Source organism: Pseudopipra pipra, chromosome 4 (genome assembly GCF_036250125.1).
Source record: "Pseudopipra pipra isolate bDixPip1 chromosome 4, bDixPip1.hap1, whole genome shotgun sequence".
Classification (NCBI taxonomy): Eukaryota; Metazoa; Chordata; class Aves; order Passeriformes; family Pipridae; genus Pseudopipra; species Pseudopipra pipra.
The window spans coordinates 7,243,627-7,255,880 of NC_087552.1; the positions used below are offsets into that span (position 1 = coordinate 7,243,627).

Here is a 12,254-nt window from a genome sequence, read left to right on the forward strand (position 1 = left end):
TATCCATTTTGTTAAGCTATGTCACACTTTACTTCCGTTTGTACAATAAGTGTTTTGAAGTGATTTCTTGTCTACTATAGATAATTAGGTCTTCATTTCATTGCAGTTACTGGGTTACTTTCAGGAAAAGCCAGTTTTCAGTTTGTCTTCAGGGTGTACATCTGTCATAATTCTGCTTTCTTCCCATTCTGTCTCTGCAGCTGTTCAGTGCAGTTTGTTGTTGTGGCACCCGTTAACACGGTTACAGTTAATTGTCTGTCAGAGTTTGAATGATACACTCTTTTTACCTGGAGGTTTATACAACCCTTGAAAATACATTAGTAAGAATTGTGCTATGTAAAACCTTTGACCTGAGGGTGTAGATTTTTTCATGTGTAATTATTTTTTACAATCTCATTCTGTTTAGCTATTTGCATAACAAAGACTGACACACTTTACATCTTTCTCTTTGATCTTCACTCTACTTGGGGTCAAACTGAATGAAAAACTATGTGGTGTTCCTAAATGCGTGGTGTGTACATAGTTCCTAACTATGTGATGTGTGGCTTGTGAATGTACATGTGCGCGTTCTGCCGTGCCAATTTTATGGGGTAGTGTATGGATTTCTGCTCTGAGGAAGCTAGGAAAAAGGGCTTGGATGTTTTTCACTCTTATCTGTACAACTCCTGGGACTTCACTGTGGAGAAAAAAGGAAGGGTCTTGGCATTGCTGTCCAGTGGGGTCTTTGGGTTTTGTTGATAATTCTATCTCTTGCAGAGTTAAGAATGGACTAGCAGGGTAATGCATACTACTAAATATAATGAATTTGCTGTACTGTGTCGTAGTGCTGAGTCTAACCCATTGCACTGCATCTGCCATCAAATATTGGGAAGTGGTCAGAAAAGTCTGTGTTACTACCTGTATGTAATAAATTGTATAGACTTAGATGCCTGTTTCTCACCTCCACATAGATATGTAAATTCGGGTGCTGTTTTGTGGCCTTTGATTATATTGGATTATCATCTAGTCATTTCATTTACATAGCGTTTTACAAGTATTTTGAAAAAGGCCTACTGCTGACTCCAAAATACAGTAGCCAGTTTCAGGCAGTGTAATCTTACCTTTAAAAACAGTCTGAGCAATTGTGTCTTTGGAGTCCAGAGTTGCATTTGTATGTTTAAAGTTGGTACCTAATCAATGAGTAAAATCCAGAGCATAACTTCCAGAGCAAGCATGATGCAAAAGGACAAAAAGCCACTGGTGATGTGTCTCTGTAAAAGAGTCACAATCTCAGTCCCTTCTATGCCATTTATCGCGGTGGTGTGATTGCATGAAGTGCTTTTACATGCTTTGTCTGCCCTTGGAATTGGAGTAACATTGCCAGCAGAGTCATGGCTGTTTCTCAAAAGCTGTGTTTGGTTAAGGCTGGCATTACTCTGAGTCTTTTGGCTTCCCCTCCCCAGTAAATGGGTAAATGTTATAGTAGAGTCCTCAGGAGAAAACACTATCAGCATGCTATGTGTTGGTCTGTTTGGGTTCTGAAAGGATGATTTTAACGCAAAGAAACAATCATCTTTCAAGGAAATGAAACTGAAAGTTTACCTACATTTTTAAATCTGAGTTTTTAAGACTTAACAGGTTTCACTGAAAACTCGTAGAATGTTTGGCTTGTTAATGCAGCTTTTGTCACCTTAGGGTTGCTGAACTCTGTGGTAGCTTTCCTAGTGTTGGGCTTTCTCTTCAGCTGAACAGTGTGTGGGCAAATGCCCTTTTGGGAGTGGTGTAAGAATTTGGGAAAAACAACTGTAGAAACATTTGATAGAAGATCCAAGATTCAAGGGCACTGCTTGATTGTCTACTTCCTTGTTTTAGAGGAGTGTTTCTTTTTCGAAGGGGGTTGGCAAGTTACCCTGTGGCATGTGTGGGTGCAATGAATGTTTTGTGGAAACTTCTGTGCTAGATAGCAATTACGTGGTTGCATGCAGTTGGGAATTGAGCTTAGTAACCTGCATGGTCTCTTCCTGTCCTCCAAGTGTTGCAGGCTGGGTGCCTAGTTTTTACTTACTCTTGGTATGAATCTTAAAGCTGGGCTTAAATGTTTTACCCTTTTTATGCTTGCACGTGAACTCTCTTTGCTTTTAGGCATTGTGATCACAGTGGAGGTCTCTACTTAAATAGGAAAAGCCTGCACCCTCTGTCTGCATCCCACCGTCGCTATCCATAATCTATGTATATTTTTAATGCAATTCTTGTGTGACTTTGACTCACCAACAACCTGATAGAAACCAATAGTCTTTGGGGCAGAGACACTGTGATACCCTTAAAAGCAGCAGCATTTAAATCTGTGTGGTTTTATTAGCTGTTCCAGTGCTGTCTCTTGAACCTGTGTTCTGAACTATGGATATGAACATCTGATGAGAGCAGTTTAAAATTATTTTAGAAGTTGAAAAAATGGTGTTTTATTACTTCTAATGACAAAAATTCTAGGTGGCTAATTTATTAGATTTGAGTCTTGCTCTAAGAAGCCAAATGATTCTTTTTCATCTGTGATTTAGCTCCCTGTAAACTCAGGTTAGGATCAAAGATGGGAAAATGAGATCTCTGTGTTTTGATTTTTTTCACATGCACACATAAAGCAATCTCACAGGAGCTTCATCAAATGACATATTTCTTTTAATGTTACTATTGAGAACACAGGCTTTTCAGCATGACCAATTTCAGAAACCTGACTAGAGTGGACAAGAAAATTAGCTACCTTATCTAGTACTCTGTACTCCAGGAAAGTGGGTTCTGTTCTGGCTTATTTCCTGAAAAACTGGAGAGTGCTTGAATTCGGAGGTGTGAATACCACTCTCTCCTTGAAACAGCAAAGAGATGTGTAGTTTGTTTTTTAAAGACTGTGATAGGAAGAAGAAGCCTCCATCTCTTGTAATTTTTTTGAATTTGCAGAAAGTGTGGCTAGGAGAAGATCAACTCAAAATGCACTAACCCAGGAAGATGTGGAAGAGCAGAATTTAGAATTTTCTTGTTCATCGCAAGTTCACAAGTGTGTCTCAGTGTACATACACTCTGTTATATTGCTTTATGGTGCATCTTTTCAGACTCTATAGGAATGAACCAGGAAGTGAGGAATTGGACCAGAAATATACAAATTAGGTTTCTGAGATAGAGCAATTTTTCATTTTGTTCCATATCTTCTTTGCTTTGTTTATGGGATGTTTTCATTGGTAGTGAGTGTCTTCTTTTACATTGCTATTAATAATAAGTGAACTAATAGAAAAAGTACCTTACAGAATAGATAGTTATCCCCCTAGTTTTGTCCTCATAACAGTTAATTGATTTTCTATCTTAGCTTGTTTTGGATCTGAATCTTGACTTTCTGTCTTAATAACTGACTGTATCAGAACTGATACAGTAATTGACTGGCTCTGAATCTCCTGCATTTATATGAGATCTGTATTCAGAAGATTTTGATGGTCCAGACTGATCTGTGTGTGTATTCACTTGCAGCATTTCCATCTGCCATACACACAAAGTTTTGGCCTGCTTCAAAGCAGTCCTTTTGAGAGAATTCTTCTACCACTGTAAGAGGCTGTCATTTATGATTCTTTATTCCCTGGCATCAGACATTGTATGTCAACTTTTACTCTATGAAATGGTGACAAAAGGTCTTGGTAAGGTGAACCATTCTGTTTCTCTTTAGTGAACAAAGTTTGCAGCTGAAAACTGTTACATGTTTCAAAGACAGAGGTATTAAATCCCACTCTGAAAAGCCACTCTGTGGGAGGGAGACTTCCCCCTAACTTTTTTTGCAGGTATAATATGAAAAAGGAGGCAATCCTGCAATGCTTGGGCTCTTAGAACTATATCAAATTCACTGGAAGTGTAAACTAGAATCTCAGGTTCAGCTGCTTGTGATTTGCTAAAATGAATTCCCTCAAAAATACTAATTTCTTTTAAGAAGAGCAGATATTTTTGTGCTCTTTTGGAAATAGTGTCAGGCTTTCGTTAGGCTTTTTGGGTTTCCTTATTTTGGGGATTAGTCTTATAAGAATGTGTAAAATAGTTTCATAAAAGTATTATTGAGTTTCCTACAATGAGCCATATTGTCAGTGAACAAAGTTGAAGCAGTTAATTCTTATACTGAAGGGTCAATGAAAAGAGTTTTGTTGAGAGGTTCTGAGGAAATCCAAATGCATGTGAAAATAAGAAGGTTAGATTTTCTACACCTACTTAGAAGCAAAAAAATATTTTGGCATCTGATCTCTAAATCTGTACCCCAGAGGCGTAGCAGAATGCCCAAACCTTGTTGATATCTCGATTGATACGTGGTAAGCAAAGACTTAAGGGTTTTGATGTGCATGTAGAGTCCTTGTCAGTTTAACTTATGGTGGATATGCCTTTCTGCACTTGTCGTGTTTTTTCTGTTCTTCAACTTATACTTTTTAATAGCTCTTTACAATATTGACTAGCTATTTACAGCTTCCTTGATTTTTCTGGATTTGGTTTTCTTCCAGAGAAAATACACACGAAAGTACCAGCATCCTGAGAATAGCAGTTAAAAAGATTGGGAATTTTTTCCCTGTACATCACTGGCTTGTGTGCAGTTGAACTCAATATGGGTAGAAATCTGATGGTTTGGAAGAACTTCTGAATAATCAGTCTTATTCACAAAGAACAGTTAGTGTTAGGAATGACGCTAGAAATGTGCGTGCACATTAGAGGGTGGTGCTTTCCAGGGCATAGATGATGCATGTTTAGCTAATCTGGGAAAACTGGGCTTGCTACTGCTATGTTTAATTTTTTCTGTATAAGTGGATGGCTTTAATCTCAGATATTGTAAATCTGGCATTTTAAACAGGCATAAAATGGTTCTAAAAACATATTAGCCAAAGTAAATATTTACACAAGCAGTAAAAGTGTTATTCTGTTGCAAATCTAATGTCAGAATGGGCAGAGGAAGTTTACCACATTAACTGTAGATTATCAGTGATTGTAAGACCTCTCAGGACAAAATAAGCTTTTGTTGTGGGGTGAAAGGATTGGTGGGGTTGTCACTGATACTCTCCAGTGTTGTTCACCTGCTCATATAATGACTACTGAATTAAGCATCCTTGAGAGATTCACTGTTCATATTTCAACTGCTGCTTAAAGTTGTTTGTTTTCCTTTGTGTAAATCCTCACATTCCATCAGAAACACAATTGATGATGGTGTGTTATTACCTTGGGTTAAGTGCTGTCTCATTGCTTCATAGGCTCCCTGCTGTTTTCCAAGGAGATCATGAAACGACATCGGCTTCCTAGCAGCAGCGAGGACTCTGATGACGATGGCAGTAAGTGCTCCTTTGTTGTAGAGTGCAGGAAGTTATGAGTTTGAAAACATGTTTTAATGCAGTGTTTTATGTGCCAGAGGCATTTTGCATATTTGTTGAACTGGTAGAAATGTATATGGTAAGGATCTAGTTTTGAACTCAGTTATTCTGAGCACAGATGGACAGTAGATTCAGGATCCTCCCATTGAATTATATAGTTTTAGTTGATAAGAGGAGAAGTCAGTGGTCATCTTTAAAGGTCTTTGCAAGTAGCATAATTTATCATTGCAAGGACGGAACAAGCATGGAGACATCTGCTGACATTGTCCATGGAATTTTGCATAAGGATTTTAAATTTGCTTCAGTGTTCTCATACTCTCCTATACAGTGGAATAGTGCTTCAAGCTTAAGCAGAAAAGATTGATGGAACATGAAAGTGTTCCTTACTTCATTTGAAGATTATCTTTGAGGAACAACTTTCAAGAATTTGAATTCAGTAAATCAGTAATTTGGATACAGAATGTATTTCTGTTTTTTAACTGTTTCTGTACTGATATAAATAAGACTGAGCTCTGTGTGGTTGTAGTGGGTTGACCCTGGCTGGATGCCAGGTATCCACTAAACTCATTCTTGCTCCCCTCTGCAACTGGACAGAGGAGACAAGACATAACGAAGGGTTCATGAGTTGAAATAAGGACTGGGAGAGATCACTTACCAATCACCATCATGGGCAAAACAGACTCAAAGTAGGGATATTAATTAAATGTATTACTAACAGGATCAGAGCAGGAGAGTGAGAAGTAAAATCTCAAAAACGCCTTTTCCCACCTCTCCCTTCTTCTGTGTTCTACCTCCTCCTCCCTAGTGGCACAGGGAGACAGGGAACTAGGGTTGCGGTCAGTTGTTGTTTCTCCCGTTGCTTAGGGAGAGGAGTCCTTTCCCTGCTCCCTGTGGGGTCCTTCATGAACCTCTCTGGCATGAGTCTATCCCACAGGCAACAGTTTTGCACAAACTGCTGCAAAGTACTCCACGGGGTGCAGTACTTCAGGCACAGCCTGCTCCAACGTGGGTCCCCCACAGGGTCATAAGTCCTTATCAGGAAAACCTGCTCCAGCACGAACTCCTCTCCATGGGTCAGCAGGTTCCTGCTAGGAGCCTGCTCCAGCATGGACCTCCCACAGGGTCACAACCTGCTTCAGATACCCGCCTGCTCTCGTGTGGGTCTCCTCCACAGGCTGCTGGTGGATCTCTGCACTCCTGAGATCCTCCATGGGCTGCAGGGGCAGAGCTGTCTCACCATGGCCTTCACTATGGGCTGCAGGGGAACCTCAGCTTCTGCGCCCGGAGCATCTCCTCCCCCTCCTTCTCCACTGACCTTTGTGTCTTTAGAGCTGTTCACATATTCTCACTCCACTCTTCTCTGGCTGCAGTGTTCATCTGCACAACAACTTTTTTTCTCCTTAAATATGTTACCTCAGAAGCGTTACTGTCATTCTGGATTGACTCAGCCTTGGCCAGCGGCAGGAAGCCCATCCTGGAGCTGGCTGACACTGGCTCTACTGGACATGGGGGAGGCTTCCAGCAGCTTCTCACAGAAGCCACCCTTGTAGCCCCCCCACTACCAAAACCTGGCCACAGAAACCCAATACAGGGGTATATCTTTCTCTTGTGTTTGGATTCCAGTGATTGATAATCTTTCATTTAAGCAGAAAAAAGGAGGGGGGGGGGAGACAAAATGGCAGTTTGGGAAATGTGCTACGGTGTTTTATTTGCCCAAATAAGATTGTACTTGACAATAGTGCAGCTTAGCCTGTTGTCAGAGATTTTCCTAGTTTTAATATGATCTGTCTGGGTGCATGTCTTCAAATCTGAAGTCTTTTGTAAAACTTCAGTCTGAAATGTAACAGAAAATGGTCGAGGTGGTTTTCCAGGTGCTTTTGAAAGCTTTGCTTTGAGAACTTAGCCCTGTGCTGTGCTGTGGCTCTGTACATGAATGCTTCACCCACATGCATTTCTAGGGGTGTCTTTGCTGCATGGGAGTCTGCTCAGGTATGGCCAGATCTTCCTCTTAAAACAATCTTAGGCAAACTATTGCTGAAATGAAGCAGTAAATTATTAGAGAAGGTAAGAACTAGCAAGCTGATTAGGAATTAGTCCAAATGAGGATTGAGTAACATCTATTAGAGGTGAGGGATTTGGCTTGTTTTTGGAGGACCACCTGCAGTCGGGGAATTTTGGAATAAGAAAAACTCAAACAAAATAGACCTGTTTTTCTTGGTTAGAAGTTTACTTGGGGTTATAAAAATTGAAGTTGGTGCATTTCCTCAAAGGTGATGCATACTTCCCAAAAACAAAGGTGTGTTTTTATTTGTAAAATAAGCAAGTAGCAGCAAACATGATGTCTTCCATTAGAATTTTGCTTCACCCTTTTTTTATTCCCTAGTAGCTTTATAAAGTGTTTCATATTGATAATAGTCTTTATTTCCACTCCCTTAGCTGCGTTTTTTCATTCTTTGATCCCTTCATGTACCTTATGTTACAGGCTTTACCAAAAAAAATCTGAAGCAGCTAATTTTGTAATTGAAGTCCTGAAATAGATACAATTGACTGACCTGTTGCTGATTATAGCGCTTGTTTGTAATGTCATTTGATATATAACTATTCAGAATAGAGTTGTTGACTTTGGAAATATGTTCTCCACAAAATCTGTTCCGTAGATCAAGATCTAAGAAAATGAGTTCGGAAAAGAAAAGCAAACCCCGTGTCCTGCTAGGGTGTCTCTATTTTAAAGCCTACTTATTACAAATAACTTTGTTGAATAAATGGCATGGCAAAGGCAATGAAATTTAAAATATTTTCAAGCATTATTTGAAATATATACCACGTCCCTTTCATTACGCTTTTTTTTCTTGATTATGTTTTTTTTCCTCTTTTGAAGTTAGTTGGCAAATTCAGATACAGGTTCCTGCATATTCATTCTATTACTTTATACGCATTCAAACAGATTAAGGGTTATTAATCAGAAGCCCAGATAACTTTGAATGTGGTGTCAGTACCTCCAGGGCTTTTTGTCATTCACGCTTCCTTGAGAAGAACGACTGACATTCAGACCCTTTCTCTCCACTTTTCCTGTTATAGAAGATACTAGTTGTTCCTTGCAACTATGTTTGAATGTCAAGGGGCTCCTCTTACAGATTCACCTTCACAGGTTCTTTTCTTGCCTTTAGTAGAATTACTGTTCTCTTACTGTTCGTTTCTGTATTCTTACTCTGCCAGTAGTATCTCCAATCCACTGTACTTGCAGTAATGTTAGAAGGGTAAGCAAGTTTTTTTCCCTAAAAAAGAGAAAAAGAAAAATTCTATGAGTTTTTGCACTTACTATTGAAGGTTTTAAGTTCACTAGCTATTTTTCCTTCTTGGAATTTCCAGAGACAGAAAACAATTAAATTGACTATTCTGGGAGCTTCAGACACATGTCTTTTAATTGAAAAGTTGAAATTTTAATCAACACTTGGAATCCTATTGCCAAACATCTGCTTCCCTTCAGTCAGTGGTACCTCTTGACCCTCCAGTGGGCTTTTTGCATTCCCATCATTCTGAACTCAGTAGTCTTTGAGTTTAGGGCTCAGCACTGCTCTCCCTTATCTCTCAAGGTGAGGGTTGGGCCTCCAGCTGTTGTTTTTCTGCAGTTCTGAAGCTGAGTTTTCATACTATGCCTTACTAGACTGATCAGACATCTCAGATTCATCATGTGTGTCAGTGGATAAATGTGGTCTGAGTAACTGAAATCATGGCGCTTTTATGGAGTGAACTCCAACATGTAGAGTAGCACCACCAGGAAAATACTTTGGTATGAAAAAATCTATTATTTATTCTGTTAAACTCAGGAACCTGATTATTTGTAATACAATAATAATGATGCTACTAATAATAGAATTTATCTTTAAAAAAAAGTGTTGTTTTCCATTGGGTCACTGAACTGAATCAGTTTCTGTCTCAGTTTAAGGAGACAGAAGTGTTTTGCTAAGGAGGATGAGTTATGAGGTAGACCAAACTCCTCTCTCTCAGCAATCGTAAATCTGAAATTAAGAGGCTCCAATCGAGGAAGTATGGAGAAAGAAAAAAAATAACAGCCCTTTATTAAAGGATATATGTGTATTGGCAGGACAACAAAAGAACACAAACACAACTATACAATAATCCTGTACCCAAAAGTCTCCTTCAAAAAGGAAACAGTTCGATACTTCCTGTCCTTTGGTGCAATTCTAATCATGGTCAGCAGGGGGCACTGTTGGATCAGCTGTCTGCGACTGGCTGTGGCCAGGATTTTCCCTCTTCGTGGATGGGCACAAACCACTGCCAAAACAGGGAAGCGGAGGAGAGAAAAGGGTGACCCCCTCCCCAAAAAGTTCCTCTGCAGGTGGGCCAAACCTTTCTGATGAAGTCTGAGCCAGTCCGGGCCGAGGGCAGAGCAGGGTGCAGGCAAGCTGAGGCCAGAAAACAGCCGGATGACCAGGCCGAGAGCCAAAATGGCCCTGGAATCTTTTCAACACACACACCTTGCCTAAGTTAAGGCAAAAGTGAAGTGTCCCTTTTCGGGGGAGAGAAGAAAAAAAACACATCACCCCTCCCTGCAGTTTTAGGAAAGGCCATCAGCTTGGAATGCAGGTCTGCCAGTTAGTTCTTCTGTATGGGTCAGTTACCCCTTCCCCCTCCCTCATTTAACATCTTTCTTTTACAGCAAGACAGGGGAAGGAAAAAATCCTGCTTGGATTTTTAGAACAAGTAAACCTATGACAGTTTCCTTAATAGTCACAAGGTGATAGAAAAACAGAGCTCATACCGCAAGCACTAAAAATACATTATACTGAAAATATAATAGTTCTTCAGAAGAAAAAAAAGGTGCTCTCATTTTGTGAGATGAAAGAAGAGAGAGTGGTTTTCATTTAGGGGTGAAATACAGAAGAGAAGAAAGCTTAACAACATGACTGCAGTCCTAGAGTATATACATGTATTTACTGACTTATGTAAGTTATTTTATTGTTGGTGGTTATGTGTTATTTGCAGTATTTTAAAGCTTTGCAGCTTAAAGTCAGCACCCTTACTTTTCTCATCACTTCTTTGCCCTCAGACTCGGTTCTTTCCCAAAAGCTAAGTGCAGGCTTCAAGCTCCCAGTTTTATGTCCTTCAGCCTAACTACTGAAAATTGTTAGGCTGTGTCCCCTTAAAATCAGAATTCCAAATCCTCATTTCAACATGAGGCCAAAATAGCATATTTGAAGCACTGGGCAAGAGGTGTCAGTGCCAGCTGTGCCAAACAGTTCTGCACTTAGTCCCTGGATATCTAGGTGTTTTCTCAGGGATTTTATTTTCTGAAATTAGAGGTCAGTTTTGAACATTTTATCCATGAAATATAATTGAATGAAAAATGTGATGCAGGCAGCACTCTAGATCTTGAACTTTTGGCTTAATACAAAGGAATGATATTGAGAGGGGCCTGGTGAACTGTTTAAGAGTGTTGACTCCTGGAAGCTTTCCTTTTTCTGTCACCTTGCAGCTTTTTAGTTTCTGTCCCTTTGCAGATACTGTAGTACAGCAATTATAATAGACATTAATATTAGCCAGGCCCATCATAAAAGCCTTGTGATGTGCATGGTAACTTCTTCAAAGCCTGTATTAAAGAAATTAGTAATTGATTCATCTCAAGGCAATTATGCCTCTGTTTTCTGGTGGCTGGATAGGGTTTTGATAGTTTTTAAGCAATTTTTGTTACACTGCATTTCAGCTTGCTCCTCTGTTGCTAAACCTTCTCTTTATGGTTCCAGGTCTCACTTCAATTAAATACTGAAGCCATGTAAGCTTTGCTAATTGGTGTTTGACCTGACTTTTTTGCCTGGTTGGTCTGTAAATCTGTAAAGGTGGTTTGTGCTGAATATTCCATATGCTTTGTTTCCTGGTGAGATCAAGTTGTGCAGTTGATTAGTTCTCATTTATGGCTTCAAACTGTTCTTTTTTGCACAAATTGGTTGGACATTTGGACAGATTGTGTTTGAGAAATGTCTGAAGCTCATGGACAATTGTACTGTAGCGAGATAGGGTGAAATCTGGGTACTTGATGTCAAAGTTTGTTTGCCGTTTTCCATGAGCAAGGAATTCAGAGCATGATTTTCTTCACACTTTACTTGCTTCCACAATGCTTCTTCATTTTTTCTTCGAGAGGTTATCAATTTATCATACTCCTACATGAAGAGTGTCTGAGAGAAGAACTGAAGACGCTTGCAGATGAAAAATACTTGTAAGATGTACAGAGGTTCAGAGTTCTGAGAAATGAAAGATTTAATACTTATGGATTATGAAATAGAGCTCTGTAATTTAGGCAGACCCTTATTCTGTCATTGCTAAACAAATGTTATTTTAAAGTTAAATGAATTTTGCCAATATCCATTGCTCTGACTGAATGATGGGGATCTTAGATTTAGAAAGGGCTTTGAATCCCAGTGGATTCCTGTAGTGTTTCAGATGGACCCCAGAGTGCTTTCACAAAGGTTACTGAGTATGTAACCTTAGGGGTGTGTGTCATTTACTGTGGAATTGTAGCTGCTGCTGGCCTGAAATGCGGTGATTACATACTGAAATACTGTGCAGTGTTTTATGAAAAAGAATGAAGAACATTTTTGCTTTTCAGTTAAACTGGCTGGTAGGTGAGGGATGGTGATTAAATAACAAAATTTAATGCCATTACAGTGCTAAGAATTTGGGCAAAGCAGCAAGTTTAGCAGTCTCTACTGCGCTTTTGAAAAAGGCATTTAGAGTGATGACAAATCTTACCTGAAGGTTAGTCTCATTGGGGCAGGGTGGCTTTTGGTGAAGTTGTTTGAGCACTCTGGAAGAGATATTTGAAAGGCTTATCTGGACTGATAGGGTATCACATCTGAGGAAGGAACTCCACATAATCATCACCGT

The 12,254-nt window shown here is 39.5% G+C and overlaps 1 protein-coding gene across 10 annotated transcripts in view; it reads left to right on the forward strand.

Annotated features, from left to right (window-relative positions):
* The window catches only part of JADE1 (jade family PHD finger 1), a 50,041-nt gene that overhangs the window by 4,175 nt on the left and 33,612 nt on the right, over positions 1-12,254 (forward strand). For 9 of the 10 annotated variants that reach the window (XM_064651510.1, XM_064651513.1, XM_064651514.1 and 6 more), the window contains one exon: positions 5,235-5,312. In XM_064651510.1, the coding sequence (XP_064507580.1) occupies positions 5,261-5,312 (52 nt within the window). In that variant the 5' untranslated portion in view covers positions 5,235-5,260. Of the gene's footprint in view, positions 1-30; positions 4,602-5,234; positions 5,313-12,254 lie in introns of those variants that run through there. The other variant, XM_064651509.1, reaches the window with a different exon arrangement.